Source organism: Ammospiza nelsoni, chromosome 4 (genome assembly GCF_027579445.1).
Source record: "Ammospiza nelsoni isolate bAmmNel1 chromosome 4, bAmmNel1.pri, whole genome shotgun sequence".
Lineage (NCBI taxonomy): Eukaryota > Metazoa > Chordata > Aves > Passeriformes > Passerellidae > Ammospiza > Ammospiza nelsoni.
The window spans coordinates 26,345,403-26,365,560 of record NC_080636.1 but is presented as its reverse complement, the minus strand read 5'-3'; the positions used below and the strand labels follow the sequence as shown (position 1 = coordinate 26,365,560).

General features: G+C 39.0%; 1 protein-coding gene across 1 annotated transcript; it reads right to left on the bottom strand.

Moving 5' to 3' along the window:
* Positions 1-70: 70 nt before the first annotated feature.
* On the bottom strand, positions 71-12,097 carry NIPAL1 (NIPA like domain containing 1). The gene is made up of 7 exons (XM_059471191.1): positions 11,988-12,097; positions 11,169-11,395; positions 7,136-7,402; positions 6,019-6,075; positions 5,479-5,569; positions 3,532-3,692; positions 71-3,398 (listed from the first exon to the last, which is right to left on the bottom strand). The coding sequence occupies exons 1-7, from the start codon at positions 12,095-12,097 to the stop codon at positions 2,794-2,796; spliced, it is 1,518 nt and encodes a 505-aa protein (XP_059327174.1). The 3' UTR covers positions 71-2,793.
* Positions 12,098-20,158: the final 8,061 nt, after the last annotated feature.

Genomic DNA, 20,158 nt, shown 5'->3' with positions numbered 1-20,158 from the left:
TAATAATGAGTGGCTGCCAAGATTTGTTTAGTATCAACATTTAATTTGGTTAGCAATGTATTGCCTCTGAGGATTGCTTTGTTCTCCTTCTTAACCCTTCGCCCTACATACCAAAACACATCTAATTACTTTAAATAGTGTTCTTCATTTCACTGCCTGGGAAACCTGACAATTCACTGAAACACTCTCCACTGACACTGGCTGTGAGACACGCATGCTTTGGGTTTTATTCTCCAGTTTAGAAATATGAATGACACTCTTTTTTTAATCCCTTGTTTAAAAAACACAGCTGATTTAGTACATAACCATGAATAATTTATTACAAGAGAAATATTAGCATAATTTCAATTAAAAAATCAAAGTTATTCCAAAGTAGTAACTAAATATAAACATTTAAAAAATAGCCTCTCTTACAACAAATGTTTTTATACAAAAAAAATCACTAATTTATTTCTAACATGATGGACTTGTTGTACACCATGAAAATAACCATTAACTTTGGGTTTTTGGCATTGTTAGAAAATAACATTCTTTTATTATTAGTTGCTATTTATGTGTAATAGCAGATACACAGATCCAGTAGAAAATACAGGAATTTTGCTTGGTATTAGCTCATTATTGCCAGCAGTTGGTATATAAGGAGTCCACAACCATCTCAAAGAAAGTATTATGATATATCTTTAAAAAATGCCAACACACGACCATTCAAGAACTGGACTGGTTGCTATTTCTTACAAATAACTCATTTGGTCACATCACTTTGACTCTATAAGCAAATAAAGGGGCCATGAACTATGCAAAAAGCATTTCTTTTTTTATAGTCAATATTTTCTTCAGTTATTCTTTGAACTGTGTAATTCACAGTGAAAAGCAATTCAAGTTTTTGTTAAAGAACAAACTATAAAACCCCCTCCATCTTTAGTATTTTTAATGTTTGTATTACTTGTTTTAACTATTAAGATTTTGAAGCTTGGATCTGGTCAATGAAACCAAATTACTCTCTACATTAACTAAGAAGTAATGAAACCCTGTTAGTAGGTTTTCTTGTCTGACGCTTTTTTAACAGCAAAGAATTGCTATCAATTTCATCACTCAAGCTGAAAAATACTCCAAATTGATAATGTATACAATGTCATTATAATTTGAAGGCAAGTACATTTTTGCTGGGTAACAGTGATGCCACACAAATATATGAAATATAAGCAGCAACCCTTTTGTAAAGGATGAGCTTTCTTTGGCAGAACAATTTTCTATCCATCCAAACTGTTTTCTTCTGCTAAACCTTTTGAACATTAGAAAACATATAGCCTGCTTCATGAGGAAGTTCCGCTTGGCATATAAATTTCAGCTGATTAAAACCAGTTTTTAACTGCTGAAGTCACGGCATCCTCTGGCAAACTTTCTGGACTCACACTTAGAAATCCAAAGATTGGAAATGCTGCTTTCTGATGAGCTTGTCACCAACCACATGTCTGATGGCTGAAGTTACTTACTTACAAAGTGGAAAACAAAGAAGATTGTAATGAGCAAACCATGGACTGTGCGAGTTTTTTTGTGACAAGAAGATCCGTGACCACAACTGAGGAACTACAGTACAGTTACCAATCTTCAAGGCCTCTGGTAGGTTAACATATTGTAAAACATCTAATAGGGGCAAATACTCTTTTTTAGAGAAGTCCAAACTCAAAAAAAAGACATTCTGACATTTCTCACCCCTTGCCTACAGCTCATCCCCCTACCTAGTATTTTTAGAAGTAGCGCATAGATTGTAAAATGAATTTTTCACGAAGAATAAAAATTAACAGGACTGCTTTATTATTAATAAAGAACAATACCTTCCCAGAAAATAAGGAAAAAAATTTGAAAAGCTTATATGGGTTCTGATGGTTGTATATATGGGTTATAGATGGCTGTATAAGGAAGAATTATGGAAATAAGTAAAGCCACTTTGTAATCCTCAAAACTATATGAAACAAAGGAGAAATTTTTAATTGCAGGTTCTGTTTTTCTCCTGGATTTGAATACTTAATTCTATAACCTCATGTAACTTTTTAAGCCAGTAGCAGCTGTTTGCAGGCAAATGCATTTTTTTCTTAAATTTGGTCTTAGTTTTGAAATAAAAAAGTACAGGCACATTCAGGAATTCACAATCCATTCAGGATTCCTTGGGTAGAAAAGCTGAGATATATCAAGAATTGCATTTGTGAAAATTTTTGTGACATCTAATCAATGTTCATTGGAAGGTCATCAAAAGTGAAAAAAATGTTGCACAAAATTTTAAATGAAAAACTAATATGGTTAAACACTGTTTTCTTCATGTTATGTCTTCAATGAATATCCTTCATGTAGAATATCTACAAGCTCACTTGGCAGTAAATTACAAAAATATAAAGAAAGCCAGAAATATTAAGGCCATCGCAAGATAATAGCAGAGTACCTGCCACTTCAGCAAGGATTCTCTTTTATCATCCAAAGAAAATTTTATTTTTAAACATGGCTTACAAAGACCATTCTTTTTTGCTGAAATTTCCCAGGAAGAGAGGCTGCATAAAAAAAGGACCATGTTTTTAATTGTCTAACATATAATCACCACCAGGTTTCTGTCTGTTGTGCTAATTACTGACCGTTTTCACTCATTACTGCCAACAGCTGACAATAGAGGAGTGGTCCACACTTAACTGGTCTCACAGACTAATTTCCAGAGGACTGCAGAAAAGTAGAGCTTTCTAGTAGACATGGGTGGGCTGAGTTTGCAATTCGTGATACTTTGACGATGAACACTGCTTGAGGGTTTCACTGACTGAATAAAATGTTGTCCTCCTCATATGCCAAAGCTGGGTTTTCCATGCTCTCCAGCAAAGTGTGACTGGTTTCAGAGTCACGGTGTGGCTGTGACGAATCTTTGGCAACAGTGGACATCAGCTGACTCCAGGTGATGTTAGTGTTCTTGAAAGCATGCAGTAGGAAGATGCCAATGATGATGCTGCAGAATCCACTCAGGGTTCCAATGATGTCACCCAGTTCCATACTGCTCCACTCCTTGAACAAGATGATGGAGCACGTCACCACTGTGGTAGTGAAGCACACGTAGTAAATGGGCGTCACAAGGGATGTGTTGAACACGTCCAGCGCTTTGTTGAGGTAGCTGATCTGAGTGCTGACTGAGAGCACCAGGATGCCCACCAGAATGTAAACCAGGGGATGGCGATAGACTGGCTTCCTCTGCAGCATCTGCTTGATGGCAATGCCCAGGCCCTTCACAGACGAGACGGAGAAGGCACCGATGAGAGAGCAAATTAAAATGTAGATCAGTATGTTTGTCTGACCTCTCTTTGGAGCCACAACAATGATCAGGACAAGGGCAATGACTGTCAGCAGAAGAGCAAATGTAACAAACACTGTAAAACAGAGGAAAGGGAAGAGTAATGCACACAACATCAGACTATGCTCACAAACATGCTCAGAGTTGTTCGGTGTCCCAGACACTTCCCTGTGAACTGCAGCATATCTTCACTGCAATTGCATACAGACCTGGATCTTGCAGCTTTCTTTCCATCTCATCTAGTGAGGTGACCTCCTCCTCCTCTGGGGCATGAATAACCATGACTGTTGACCCCAAAATGCTCAGTACACAGCCCAGCTTTCCATGAATATTCAGCTTCTCATTTAAAAAATAGGATGACAATATAGCACTGTACAGCAAAACAGAAATAAAATGTTCAGCTCCACCACGCACAGAAGACATTCAAAATCTCTCTGTGTAGCATATCAGAAAACCTCTCTTGAATTTGGATATATGGTAAACCAGTCTGAAACAATCAAATTGTGAGGAGTTTTTCCAAGAAAGTTGGTCATGACCAAGAAGGCAAAGTCAGGTTTTAGGGAGTTTAGCAACCCTCAATTCTTCCTTCCAGGTTGTAAAAGGGTCCAAATTGCTAAGGAGCTTCTCATTCCTGATTGCCTGGGTCAGGGTATGCACTCTCACTGTAGATTAACCACAGAAGCTGTTTCTTTCTTTCAAAAATGGCTCAAAGCAGTTCATTTGCCATTACAACCAATGCACATGAGTGATGCAAACTATTCCTCATCTCTCCCCAGGCTCTCCCACCCAGGCACACTTTCTGCCTGGCTTGCTAGGGCTCCCCCCAAAACACAGAGAAGGCATCTCCCCCTTCAGAGATCAACCCCAGGATCTCCATGGGGTTATTTAACCTAAGCACAATAACATGGCTTAAAACACCACTCACAGGGCATGATTAGCTTGCTAGAGAACAACCTTGGGCACGGACACAGACTTAATGGTGTGTGAACACACAAATAGCTACTCAACCCACTGATCAAAATACAGACCTTTTTTTCACACAAGGGCAATGAGTTCACTGACATGAAGTTCTAACAACCCCTCTGTCTCATGAAAATTTGAATGATTGCTCTCCCCATCAAAGAAGAAGGCAATAAAACTCAAGCTGTTTTTGCACAGCAGCAGCCAGGCATCCAGCTGATCTGCATTTACCAACATGCTGACCCCAGCCCCACTGCAGAGACTCAGTTACATTGGTTTTGGTTTTGCTATGACAGAACAGCTGCAGTTTGAGCAGGTCAATTATTCCAAGCATCCTAGGGGAGGGGGTTGTTTTTTTGGGGTTTTTTGTTTGGGTTATTTTTGTTTTGTTTTTAATATGTGGTGCATATTGTTTTAAACACAGTGTTTCATGTAATATACTCAGTTCTTAAAAATCAGATTTTTCCAATTAAAATACTATAACTTCATTTTGCTAAAAGATTATTTCCTATAAAATTTTTGCATGCACAGTCCACATCTTTTCTGCTGCTATGATGGCCACATTACTGTATGTGCTTAAGAACTAGGAAATTATTTTTTTCTTCATACATAGGAAACAATAAGTCTGTGAAAGACAGTTATGTTTCAAAAGAACCACAAATTTTAATTGTGGATACAGAAGAAAGCTTAGATTTTCTTTGCCTTATTTCCAAAATATTTCAATGACCAAACAAAATCAAAAAGTTTGCTAACTGTGCCTTAATATGAAATTGTGCTCCTATCAATAGAAATGTTTTTGAAAATATTTTGTGAAGGAATGCTGTATTTTTATTTAAAGTTTAGTCACAGCCAAAGAACAGGATAACAGTTCTTAAAGTTCCAGTTCTCTAGGAATAGCTAAATTACCTTCTATCAGCAGTATACCTTGTTTATGCTGATAAGAATTACTTTGTGATCTAGGTGAAAAGCTACTGGGAAGGCCTTCAGTGACCTTTGCAACAAGACTTTTGGTTCCATCTACCCAGATAACTCAGTTCTAAATAAGGAAATATATATTTCCAGCAATCAACAAAAACCAATTTTTGCCCATAAATTGATTTTCATTTTTTTAATTAAAAATCTCTCCTTTCAGCCAAAGCCAGTATTTTTTCCCTCAGTGGTTCATTTGCCAAGGCTTGCTCCCCATTGGTACTGACCTTATGAGAACACTCAGGGCACCCAAGGGGGTAACCAAAGTTGCAGGTGCAAAGGCATAGGCAGCAAAGTTTGCAGCTTCTCCTAATCCCACTACAGAAGAAAGAACATTTGGATCAGCTTGGAGGAGAATATTAAAAGGCACGCTATTGTAAATATTTTGTACGACAACTCTGACAGCAAATAACAAACAAAATCTTTTTTCTGCACTATACGTGCACATTTTCATTTCAAAATTAGCTGCACAATTAGTAATGCTGGAAGGAAGTAAAATACTCTTCCCCTAAGTACTCCTAGAAGCTGGACAGATGCAATTCCATGGCATTTTACCAGATATTAAAGAAAAGATGGTTATTCTGCAAAGAGCTCTTAAGACCAACTCCAGTATTTGAAAGAAGGCATATGAGAAGAGCTTGTCATGAATGTGATTGCAAGGACATTTCTTTTAAGTGAAGGGAATGAAAAATCAGACAATAAATCTATTTAAAACAATCTGCTTTTTGTAGATTTACATATGGGCTGAGAGGAAAGAGCTGACTTACTTGATAGCAGTCCAGCCCACCAAACCCATTCCTTCAAATAAGAATATCCACCTTGTCCTGAAAGAGAAAAAAATAACCTTATCTTAGAGGAAACAGATCACCTTACTGTAAGAAACAAAAAGTACAGCCTCACATTTGCACTTACAAAGTACAAAAAGAGCATGTTACCTAGATACAAAAAGCAGAATATTTAATTTTGACTGACATTTTATTAATGACTCTACTGCTTTGTGACTTGGGCTTTCAGAAAATGCTATTTGACTAAATATTCACAGAGGAGAAGTTTCAAGCAAAAGTAAAATGTTTAAAAAGATTTTTGGTGAGCTTTAGAGATGTTTCAAAATGCTTTTCCAGGTCAGATCCAATATATTCACACAGTCAGCTGCAGTTTGACTCTCCTTTTATTTTAGGTTTGAAGAAATTAGAAAGAACAATGCCCCTGTGTGCATGACTCTTTTTTAACATAAAACATAAGTATATCTAATATTCAGTATCAGAGTTTTTTCAAATAACCAAATTCCCTGAAATAATATTTTCCAATAAAGACAACAAACAAAAGCAAAACTGCTAATGCTATGTATTTAAATCCATGCAAAGCAAATTAAGACATTAGTGCAACTGTTCTTTTTCTAGCTGTTCATCTGCTGACTTTGATTAAGGGATAGTTGTACTAACTGTAGAAACTTCTGTAATAAATGTCATTTCTACAACTCATTGCACTCACTTTAAAAAAGCTGAGCAAAACCAAAAAGCTAAACCAGCCTAAGACTTTCAATCTCAAGTGAGGGGGAAGAAAGATTGAAAAGGGAGAAGGGCATTTTGGAGGATAAGACAAATGGAGAATTTTATTTTGGTAACTAATTTCTCTCAGTGAGAAAATAGCACCAGCTCACTAGATTTAATACCCACTGCATATCCCTTAGTCCTAAGAGTTCTGAAATCCCAGTCCCTGTAACCACGCACAGAAATACCTTGTCTCCATCCCTCACCAAGACAGGACTTCTGGTCACCATGAAAGTCATTTTAAACATGTGATCTGTGAGTTGAACCTTGATTTTGTGAAGTTAGAAGAGGTGTTTGTGTCCCCAGCAGGAGCAAGGATGGCACCATCACCTACCAGCTCGGGTGACTCCTCTGTCTGCCAGTTTCAAAAGTCCTTTCTTCTTCAGTATGAAACTAGAACCAATAAAGATACTGGAGCCTATAGCCAAAGCCAAGCCAATGTAGAGGTGGTATTTGCTTCCAGAAGGAAGGGAATTGCTCCAGTTTGTTTCATTGCCAGCCCCCTCCATAGAGGTGAGGAGAGGAGAGTGTGATTCAGACACGTTGGTGATCTGGCACCATGCCTGGCAGGAGTCAGGGCGAGAAAAAGAGAGCACAGCACCTGGGAGCAGAAAAAGAACAAATGATTCACAACACAGGCCCAGCACTGGAAGAGCCCTGTTCCCACTCTGCTCACTCCTTTTTGTGTCTTTGCAGAGCACCTGTAATTTCTGACTGTGAAATAACACACAAAACCCACAAAATGCACACAGTGCTGCACTGGGTCATTACCCACTCCTGTAGCTCACAGGTGATTACATTATTTTACATCCCTATTTTGCACTTCATTGGCCAGACAGGCAATAAGGGAAATGCCAAGGAATGAACCAAAAAAAAATTAGCTTCAGTTAAAAATTCAACTCAAAATCTTAAAAGCTAAACTGAAACCTGAAGATGAAAGGGCTCCTTTTTGTTGTGCAGAGAACACAAACATATAGCCAAATCCATGATTTTGGACTTTGCCTGTTAAAGTAAGCCTGCTGCTATTCAAGGCTTCTGGTTTTATATTGGTAGCTAAGATTGGAAAAACAAATGGAAAAAAAGGAAGGAAAATCAAACAGAGAGGAAACTGTCACTGCATATGGGAGCTAAGGCATTTTATAAAAACTGTTCAGTGAATACTGTGTGAGCCAAGTCTTATTTAACCGATCACAAAATTTTCAGGTGAAGGCCTCATTCCACCTCCCAGCAAATTTAATCTAACCTCAGAAAGCCCTGGTGGAGGTAGATCACAGCCAACAGGGACAGCTCCCCAGCTATCCCTGCAACCCTGCTGGAGAGCTGGGTGATCCCGAGCACAGAGCAAAGGTTCACACTCAGCCAGCCAAGCATTATCAGCACCATGATGATGACAGTCTGTGGGAATGGCATCATTGTAATCAGCCTAGATGTGTTTCTAAAGGAAGAGCAGGTACTGCATTTCCAAGAACAAAAGGAGTTGCTTTTTTCATGGGGAAGCAGGGGTCAGGCAGCAAAGCTGCCACAGGGCTTGGGCAGTCTAGGCTGACGTCTCAGCTTGTCACAGTGGAGTGCATCAGGCAGCCTGTGTGGATTACACACTCTAGCCTGGAAAACTTTTAAGAGCAACCTTTTTTGTAAAGAAGGCTTATTGTGAAGATATATTAAAATATGAAACAGTTTGCAAAAGTACAAAAGCTCAGTCCACTGTGATACAGAGGAAGCTGGGGATGCAACAAATAGTTTTTTTCCCCATGTTTTCCCTGTAATTAAAATAATACATTAACGATTCATCCTGAAGAGTGACAGCATCAGTAATACACTCCCTTTGTTTCTTTTCTTTTCTTCTCCCCTTTCCCAACTGAAGAAATGGCACTTGGGGACTTGGTAGAAAAGGATGCGCCTCAGTGTTCACACGTAAGCTCTGGAAATAAAAATGTTATATCAAAAGTACTTCACCAAACAATTAACAAGAAGCAGACTTGGATAATTAATTTAATACAGTTTAACAAAGAACAGTTAAAATACATAAGGTCCGAAAAATATCCTATTTGCTGTTGGCAATGCTGGTATTAGCTCTGGGAGACAGAACCCTTTTCAACTAAGGAGCTAGAGTGAGTACCTGCTGCCTGTTTTCTCATTCCATATTATACAACAAACATACTACAGGAAGTTATAATTTGATTTGCAGGCTGTGCAAACACACTTCCTTGTTTGCTAAGAGTGTTTCCATATAACAGGAGTTGTTTTGTATTGCTAAGTCAGACTTAATAAAAATGTTCCCACAAGATAGGCATGTTCATATTCACCAGCTGAAGATTAAAATCTTAGAGAACTTATATCCACATGCAGTTCCTGTTGTATAGTATGTAGGAGAGACACTATTCTACACTCTTATTATTACTAGAAATTACAGTTGGATAGTGTAAAAATATGGAATTAGCATTTGCACCTGAAAGTATTTTAAAATCCTAAACTATTAGCATAGTCTTAGAAAAAGAAAAATTTGCATATACTTGTTATGACAAAATTAGTGAAGAATAAATCACAAAACAAAATTACAGAAAAGTCCTTTAAGGATAAATATATTTTCTCTTTATAAACCCATACCAGGGCAAGATAAAAATGCCCTGCTCGTGGCATGGTGATTGGTTTCAACAGTCTTCAAAGGTCCCTTCCAGTCCAAACTATTCTATTATTCTGTGAAAAAAAACCAATGGAGAGATGAATGAAATCCCTTAGCTCCCAATACCTATACTGATGCCAAACCAGGATGGTGTGAGAAGCAGTAACATTCCTTGCCTTTAATGAAATAAAAATCATGAAGATAAACACTCCTGATAAGTATAGTCCTTCAGTTTCCTGCAACAGTAAGGAAACTGTAAGGCAGCTTTCTATCAGTGCATTGGGTTTCTACAGTGAAGAAAATAACAATTTTCTTCCCCCTTTTTGGTGACTGGTGTACTTTCATTTAGCTGGAGATGAATGGCAGGCTTATTTTGTTTCACATGAAACAAAATGTTTTTCTATGTGTTCTAAAGGTTTTCATTCCTTAGCATACCTTACGACATCAGAAAAATTTAATCATGCCATTTGTACTAAGTCACCCAGTGACTGCCACAGGTTGTTTCTCTCCTTTCTGAATAACAATCTTTGCCCACATTCACAAAGAAATATTGGATTTATCACTGAGAAGACTAATCTTGAATGCTTATGATCTCTGTTTATTGGGATGAGCAGCTTCTCATGGTTAAAGAAAAAAAAAGTCATTTGTTCCACTTGCATGAAAAGTGGCATGCAACTGCACTGACCAAAGAACCACCTGAGAGATGGGAAGAGGAGGCTGATCCAGGCATTACTGTTATTTTATTACCCTGTGAACAGTCTGAAGATCACTTGGAAAGGCTGAGGAAGATGACAAATCACTGAGGCTGCCTGGCTTGCTCAGCACAGAGTTTCTGTAGCTAAGCTAGTTTCACCTCCTACTTCCAAATGTCAACAAACACAAACGTGTCAGCAGAACTCCTCCTAGCAGAAATAATCTCTCCCAGCTCTGACTCAAGACTGGCAGCAACAGGAAACCAGTCTGAGCCAAGGCAGTTGCTGGTGTAACTTCTGAACTTTTTTTATGATTCAGCTATATTTTTTTCTTTTTTTTTTTTTCCCTTTAAACACCTAAATATTCTCTATCTGAATTGGGCAGACCAGACACTCCGGTGCTACACACTGCTTGTGACATCCATGACTTGCTGTCATTCTGCAGTTCAGGGCTGACTTGCCTGTTAGTGACAGCCAACTCGGTTCTTAACCTGCTACTGAAGGTACTGGTCCTAAGTCATCTCAAAAACTAACTGCTTTGATTAGACAATAATTTAACCATTTCTAGCGAGCTCATGACTCAGCTCACCCCTGGCAGAAACATGAAACGCCTCTCTCGGTCACCCAGGAAATACCAAGCCCACCTTTGCCAAGGCGCAGCTCCTGGGGCCAAACGTGGGTGTATCGAGAAGCAGCAAGGAATTCCTCCCTGGCACGCCTGGAGTGGAGACTCACCAAAAAGCACAGAACAAAGCTCAAAAGATGTTTAACCCCAGGCAGCCGCGGCAGAAGCGCAGGAGCTTCCCCGGCCCCGGACCCACGCCACTCCTCGGAAAACAAAGGGGCGACGCCAGGGCGGAGGGAAATCTTACGGGGGCTCGGACACCGGGGGAACAGGAGCGCACGGCCGCGTCCGAGCCCCGCCGGCCCTCCGCGTCCCGAGCTATGCGCACACCGAACAGACCGGGCCGGCCCCGCGGCCGCGCAGACACCGACCCGCACGGCAGGACGGACAGACACCGACCCGCACGGCAGGACGGACAGACACTGACCCGCACGGCAGGACAGACGGACGGACGGGCAGACGCTGACCCGCACGACAGGACGGACGGACGGACAGACGCTGACCAGCACGGCAGGACGGACGGACGGACGGACGGGCAGCGCCCCTCCGGGCCCCACAGCTGCCAGGCTCCGCGGGCTCCGCCCGCCCGGGCGCGGCTCAGCGCACCTGGGCGCGCCCGCTCGCCGGCGGACACGGAGGTGGCATCCCCTCGGCCTGCGGGGAAAGGGCACGCAGGGCTCCGGGAGTGACCCCAAATGGGCTTCCTAGATCGTTATCGAGTCCCAGACCTGGGGAGTTCTGTGACCCCACCTGAACACTGAACCCAAAGAAAAGCGCGCTCTCCTGAAGTACCTTGGCAGCATTTGCCTCTCCTGGAGTCTCTACAGATTTAGTTTTCTTCCCCTTCGCAGCTGGGAGAAGAGATGAGCAGTCTTGATGTGCAACCACTTGTGTCTGTGACAAGCGGCCTGTGCTCGCTTTGGCCGTGGATCTGCGGGCAAGCAGAGGGTTCCCCCAGCCAAACTAGAACAAGGGCAGTGCCTGGTGATGCACACCCTAAGATGACTCCCTGTGGCTTAACAGGCTCCAGGTTGTTACAAGAAATAATTACCTTTATCACCCAAGACCTTAGTTGAATAATTTCAACTAAGGCCTTGGCTTTGACATGATTACGTGAAATACATTTACAAAATGTAAGGTTTAATAAAACATTACATGCTGCCCAGCGAACTTCTTGGGACACTGCAGACCTTTAGCACGCACAAGGATTTCTCTAACTGGAGTCAAAATTGCAAATTTAACACACCTCCACAGAGCACCACAGTGATACATGGGATTGAGATTAGAGCTGGAACCAGGCTTTGCAGCACCCAAACTAATCATCATTGCTTTTGAAAAGTTGTACCATTGGGCCATACTGCTGACATACACTGACATTATCAGCAAAATATCTTGGTTTTCCTTGGCTTAGGTATCCTTGAATTTGCAGTCCTGTGGTTAAACCAAGAGACCAGTTTCAATGTCTTAGTCTCATTTTTTTTATTTCTGTATTTATTTTTTAGCATAACCAGCACTCTGTATGTTAGGAGAAAAGGAACATTGAATTTCCTTTTTGTGATTTTAGTTACCATTCCACTTTATCTTTACTGTGTCTACACTATAACAACTTCTAGGGAAGGTGGCCTGAGTCCAGTGCAGGCTGCATGATAAATAGTTTGACTTCTCTGATTTAACATTTCTAAAGCAGGTTACTGCTAAAAAAACAGAGCAAAAATTTTAAATTATATTTGAAAGACTTAAATCAAAATTTCAGAGCATAATCTGAAAGTTTGGGAGAAAACTGTGATATTCTTGTACAACATAAGCATGCCCATAGGATAAAACCATGTATATGGACAGATGCATGTCTGTAGTCTGCTTCAAATTCCTGCTTTTGTTCTGTGTCCTCTCAGATCTGTCAACTCTGTTCATATCCCTGTTTCTGCAAAAATATGTCAATTTTTTGAGCTTGCTGCAATCCTGCAAGTGACTCTGTTGGCAGATGTGCTGAGAAGGGAAGTGCTAATATCCACAGAGCCCTGCTGGAGCTGCCAAAGACCACCTCTTCCTCTGGCACAGCTCTTGCTGCCCTGCTGCTCACAGCTTCACTGTGGTGCAGCACCCAGAGCAAGAGTACTGAGAAACAGCACAGCTAGCACTTCTGTAGATGGGCCTCTGTATCAGCCAAGTCCTTTAGCAGGCCATGGACATCAAAGTCTATTTAATTAATAAATAAAATATTTAATCTGATTGACACATTTGTTGACAGCTGGCTGGGCATGAACCAGCAGTGTGCCCAGGTGGCTGGGAAAACCAATGGCATCCTGCCCTCTATCAGGAATAGTGTGGCCAGCAAAATTTTGTCCCCCTGAGGTTGACACTGATGAGGCCACATTGTGAATCCTGCGTTCAGTTCTGGGCCCATCACTACAAGAAGGACATTGAGGTGCTGGAGCAAGTCCAGAGAAGGGCAATGGAGCTGGTGAAGGGTCTGGAGCACAAGTCCTGTGAGGAGTGGCTGAGGGAGCTGGAGGTGTTTAGCCTGGAAAAAAAGGAGGCTCAGGATAAACCTTACACCGCTCTACAACTGCCTGAAAGGAGGTTGTAGTTAGAAGAGGGTTGGTCCCTTGTCCCAAGTCAAAAGCACCAGGACAAGAAGAGATGGCTTCAGGTTGTGCCAGGGGAGGTTTTTCTTCACTCAAAGGGTTGTCAAGCATTGCAACAAGCCACCTAAAGAAATGGTGCACACACCATCCCTGGAGGTATTCAAAAGATGTATAGATATGGTAGTGATGGGAATAGTTTAATGGTGAATGTAATAGTGTTGGGTTAAATTGTGCTTATTTATCTTAAGAATATTTTCCAACTTAATTGATGCTACATATTTATTGTTCCTTGGCTGAAAAGCTTTAAATGCTTCATATTTTGATATTGTAATAAACTCCAAAAAGCACTACGAGACCCTTTTTCTTCTGACAAAAAAATGTGAAGTCACAAAAAAATTGTGACTAACAATCCAAGTCAATGGACAGATGCAAAAAACTTGCAATCCATAATATTATTACAGAAGAGAATAGGCATATACTTCATGTGTAAATATTTCAATGATGCTTAGCAGTTTTCACACTCAATTTGTTTTGAAGAACTTTGAGAAAATGTCAGGAAGAAACTAACTACATAAAAGTAATTTATCAACATTGATATATTTTTCTTTATTTTGAATGGCATGTAAAAGCCAAATGGGAAAGAAAATAAAGTATTAATATACAATCTTGTTAACTGACATAAAGAGAAAAAAAATGCCATTTTGCCATTCAAAATGACACTTATAACTGATTTAGAGCAATGCCTGGATCATGAGCTAATGCAAATCAGCACAGACCCATTTAATTCCCTGGAGCTGTGCCAGATGCAGCTAAATACAGATCAACCTTTTGTGTATGAAGTAAAAATATGCATGTAGTAATAGTCAAAGCAATTTTGTGGCAGTTTCCATTTCTCCTAAAGAGGAATAAGTGTCTTATGAAACCCTGCTATGTTCTTCTATGTTATGGCATTATTCTGCCCCCCATTAAATGTTTGGAAAATGCAAGAGAAAATTTATGTTAAGATTCTGCTACTTATGCAGTTACATAACTTCATTAACTATGTAATATATGAAAGGTTTCATGAAACTTTCCTTAAAGCCAACAAGCACTGACTTTAATTGTTGATCTTCCATAAAAAGGGAAGCACCATCTAGCCAATTTTAGTATTTTACATTTATAACAGTCATGGTAAACCCCATTTTTGGGCCTTAATAAATCCCATCTTTACCTCTGTGTTAGCCATGAACAACTTAATTACCATAGTTTGTGTATGTATCTCTTTGGCTTTGTTATAAATTTAATCTTGAGGATTTTTTTTCTTATGTGCATAAACTTTGAGTTCCTTATGCAGTATTGAATTATATTATGGTAAATACTGAAGATGATGACAAGTTTCACCACAATTAGAAAACCTGTTCACTATGCAGCTCATTCAGGTGCAGACATGAAGCAAGAACTATCTCTATTATTACTATTTAGGAAAATTGCCTGTGGCATTTTTAAATCTTGTTATCATTACTCAGCTTCCCTGCTCTGCATTACTCTGCCAGCAGTTGTTGCTACATGACAGCGTCCAAACATGAGTTCTGTTCAATACAGAAGCTACAGACAGATTCATTACCTTTCCTGGCATGTAGCCACACAAAAATTACTGAAGTAGATTTGTGAATGAAGCTCTGACCATGGGAACTCTATCTTCTCCACTACATGGTGATTTAGTGCAGACCTGCAGGATCAATACATGTGAAGAAATTAGGTTCAACTGAGAAAAAAAAAAACGGTCTCTAGACAGAGGTGCAAAATTATTAAATTGCAGTACTTGCTGTGTAGAAATTAATTGTATATATGTTCCCTTGTAAATGCCCACATAATGCCACCTTAACTCCTTCTTTACTACAAAGAGTGAATAACATGCAAGGCTGGATTTATTAAACCTTCTTTTATCACAGTGCACTTCCTACCTCTCTTATTGGTGGCTATGTCATATATTGATGATTTTTGTTTAATTAATATCAGGTTTTGTTTAACTAAGATCAATTTTAATTTTAATTTTTGTTTAATTAATATCAGTTTTAATTTTAATTTTTGTTTAATTAATATCAGTTGAATCACCTTTTTATGTGTAAATGTTTCAGCATCGTAATTCTGTGCAACCAAGATTTCCTATGTTATTTTAACTTGAAATAAAATTCTGCGAAACAGAAGTACTGACTGTACAGAAATTCTGGAGCTTCTGTAGGGTCATTACAATTATTCTTTATCCCAATTATACCATTGAATGAAGATCTAGTATTTCCCAGAGAGTTTTCTGATAAGCCAGTCCCTCTGTTCCTTGCAGGTTTCAGCCTGGGAGCTGAGGAGAGATCTCAGGGGAGAAACACCCACTGAACCTGGAAGACACAAGGATAATCTTACTGCAGGTTCATCTCAGGACAGAAAAAAACTGCCAGGCATGGCCAGACACAGTGTGTCCACATTGCCACTTTTCAGAAGTGCTAGTGTCTGTGCAGAGTAGTCATGCAGAAACTAGGCTCTGGACCTGGAGGGTGGTGGGGAGAGGTTTGAGACAGTGTTTGAGCACACTGTGCAGTGCTGTGCTCTGCGCCTGAGAGCACTTAGAGTGCTTTGTGATTCCAGCCTCGTCTGAACATTAGAATCCAACTCACCAACACACATCTTAAATTGCTTCTATTTCACTCTCCATCACCCTAAAGTAAAAATACAGTACCACCTACTGGTGGAGACACTGTTGGCACTGATGGTTTTCCAGTCATCAAGCTCATTGGGGCCAATTGAGCTTCATGCCACTGAATTCTACACAAGAGCATAAGTAAGTCAGAAGCCCTGGAGTCTTCTCAGCTGCAGCACTTCCAACATGACATTAATTGTTGAAATCACATCAGCTCTAGAATAACCAGAACAATATTTGCAGAATATAAGCTGGTCAAAACTGTGATCCCAATCCAAACACTCACCTGTTTACAGAGCTTCAACATAGTAAGCTGAAAGGCAATGTGCCATTCAAACCTGCTTATTTATATGTGATAATACATATGTTTAATGTATCTAGTGTTTTGTTTATGAGTATCTGAAACTATATGTAGAATTAATAGGATTGAGAAGAATTATGGATGATGACAATGCAAGATGCAAAAAGAGATTATAGTTGGCCTACTAAAACAATAATCCATTAGTGTAGTCATTCTCCCATCAGTCAAGGTTACTTCACTGGAATACAGAATGACAGGAAAAATATCCATGAAAAAATATTGACAGTCAACTAATATAATTGTCAGTGAAGTCAATGACAGCTATGTAACTGGCTTTTAAAGGAGGGCAGAATTGACACCACTGTGTTGAGCTTATCCAGAATTTGTTCTGCAAACTTCTTCACAGGTTAGTGAGGTCCTGGCCACTGTCAGACAAGAAAGCGGCCAGGCCTAGCAGGACTCATTTTCCTCTGTTTGAGAGCTTTGAAGAATTCCAGGGTAAACCAATAAAGGAAAAAATAAGTTAGTTTTGCTTTGCAGGACTTATTATTTTATAAGAAAACTGGCAGTTCTATACCAGATTAAAAAGGTGTATTCCTTTGTGACACATAACAAGGCATATGTCCCAAACATTTAGTGCCACCACATATTCACAGAATCGCTGCTCAGCACTGAACATTGACACCTTTCAGATAGCAAGACAGGGAAAACCCTGGAGAATGACAGAGGTAAATCTGATCAAGATTCAATACTGGTTGGATGCAGTAACCTTCTGAGATTCTTTCATATCTGTGATCTTAGGATAAGAAATGCATTTCAGCTCTTCAAAGACAACAGTAAAGCATAAACCAGAATTTAGAAGATTATTCACTTTATCTCTTTGTCATGTTGTATATCTTACTAAAACTGGTGTATGTGGCTTCCATTGTGCATAAGATTATACATTTCCTTGTTGCCCATTACTATCTTATTTTAAATTATTTTTATTCTTTAAATTTCAATGCGTGTTCTCTTTTCTGGAAAATGGAATGACTGTCTTCAGGGCTGGAAAGTCATTACATCAGAAGTGTTTAATTTGCTTCCATCATCAGGAGGCTGACTTGTGCTGAGCTTTTGTTTTATGATTAAATCCATAAACTCAGTCACCTGGGCTGCAAGATTTAAGTTGGTTCCTATGATTGCTAATGACATTTTTTCCTGCTGCCCTTGATTATAGAAACAAATGTATCATAATCCTAGAGTCCTAGGGGCTGGACTGCTTTCCTGAGTTCTGCTTTTTGTGAAGCAAAGTTAGAATGTAATTCATAGAATGTAAAAACTTTAGCTATGTCTCAGTTGTGACAAAGGTATAAATTCAAGTTTCAACATATACCTCTTTTTGCTGCTTAAGAGCTTTTTTCATTTTTCTTTTAAAAAGATGGGCCATGTACAAGATTCCAGATTGAAAAATTAATCACTCAGACTTCAGAGAACATTATTTTTCTCATTCTTATGGTATTCAGCAGTGAAATATGAAAGGTGAGGCATGCAAATACCATGTTCTCTTTTGAGGTATATCCTCATGGGGCCTTTCTTGACTCTCTAGCCACTACAGATGCACTTTTGCACGTTTCTAATGGAGGAGGAATGCAACTACTTATACCATTTTGCAAAGTCATAATCCATACTGAAGCTGAAGATCAATTCAGTGTCTTATAACTTCATCATCAAGGTATTTTCCACTAAAAATGTATCCACAATTCACTGGATTTTAAAGCATCAAAATATGTTATGTTATATTATTTAAGAGCTTTAAGTAATTTAAAATGTTATTTCCTTTTCTTCAGCCCTATGGTATACGAATTAAAATAAATTTTTAATTTATTCTAATTTTATTCCTTTCATAAAAGGAAATTTCCATGTATGGCATTTTATCTATTACAGTAAAAGAACCTGTTAGCACTGCTAAAAAGCATCTGCAATATGTAAGAGAACAAGTGAGCAGACAATACTGAATACATAGTTATTTACAATATTTTTTTTCAGTTTCAAAACAGAGCACACTCCAGTATTTGTCACTTCTTGTGCTTGCAGATAGGGCTAGTAAGCTTCTGCTCAGGTGAAGGATAATACTGACTGCCACTGTCACCTTCATCTCCCTCTAAATCTCAAAATCCATCACTAGGTCAAGGAAATCCTCCTCTAATAACCATGTCCTTCCTTGGGAATAATTCAGAGAACTGCACAAGGGGCTGGCTCTTTGTGAAATCAATCAATAAGCGAATAATTTTTGAAATGTTGATTATATTTAGCTTTTCATGGTGATACTGCTTATGTAGTAAGGAAATGTGGCTGATTTAAAGGACTGAAATCTCTAGCAGAAGCAGCAGATTGCATTCCTAAGGTAAGCATGCACACTGCTTGTTGAAACTGCTTATTGCAGAACTGCTGAGGACTCTTAGCATGTTAGAAAAGACAGATCATGCTGCAAATTTCAGTGTAAATGAATATTTTTTGCTGCTTTTTGTAAAGAAAAAAAAAAGATCTGTATATGATGCCCAAATCTGTTCCAGGGAATCCTTATTTAAAGCATTTTGTGTATGAAAATAATTATTAGAGATGTGAATGTAGTGGGCCAGTAAAAAAGGGAGAAATATGTAAAATAAAACAGCAGAAGCAACAGAAGTTGGTCTTCCATTCATCACAATCCTTCATTTTCTTGCAGCCCTAAAGATTTTGATGTATAGTGATTAGTAGAATTAGTTTTCAGCTCATAATGCTTGAAAACTTGGTTGTTTATCATAGTAGTTACATTTTAAAAAATCCAAGTAGTAAAAGGATGATACTGTTTGAGATGATACAGTAAAAACCATATGGTAGAAATCTAAAACATGTCTATAGAAAACATCTATTACTTTTTGCATTTGCTACATAAATATGACAATGTGAAAATGTGCATCCCAATATTAAAAAGCACTGTAATAAGTTGTGACAGTGTATCAGTTAAAGAAAAAAAAATGTGTGACTACAGAATAGGAAACATGATAGTGATAGAATTTAGTAAAAATTTTGAAATGCTTGAAAATGCATTAACATGAAGTTGGACCCAGGGAGTTTAATGTGATATTTTCTACTGTGCCCAGTATGGGCAAATGCTGTAACAAGGTATCAATAGTCCCCAAATTAGATTTAGTTTCTGTGTCTGTCCAACTTGCACTGGGCACATGCTGCATTAGCACTTCTGTGTCTTAGACTTGGGAACTTAAACTCCCCACAATTTGCTTTTAGACTAAGGGAATTTGAAGATACTCTTGTGCTACACATCCTGACTGACAGGAAAAGAAGCTGGTGCAGCACTTACCTAAGCCTGACATTCAAACTTGGTATTTTGAGACTACAGGGTAGTTAATACTTCATTTTCTATGCCACTTAATGCTTTCAGTGCCTCAGTAATATGAAATGTCCAGTCCTGCCTCCAATGGCAGCTCCTCTTTCCCAGCAAATCCTATGCATGGCTGCCATGGCAGAACACACAGTATCCCACAGTACCTCTGCTTACAACAGACACCAACAGAACCAGAGGAATTTTTTTATTTGAAAAAATGCAAAGAAAATCCTATTAACCTGAAGAAGATGGGAATGTACAGGACACAGATTTTTTTTTCCCCCAGCCTTCAGGCTCCATACTCTGGATCGGTGTGATTTTAGACACGTTCTATTTTAACATACTTATCATCATCTTTAAACTCCAGAACAAGTGCAAATCAGTATGTCTGGAGAGCAGTATGTAAATTTTTTTTTTTTTTTAAACTAAAGAAGACTCAAAGAGCAAAAGTAAACATGAAAAATATATGCCTATGTAGAAATGCTGGTACTGTTAG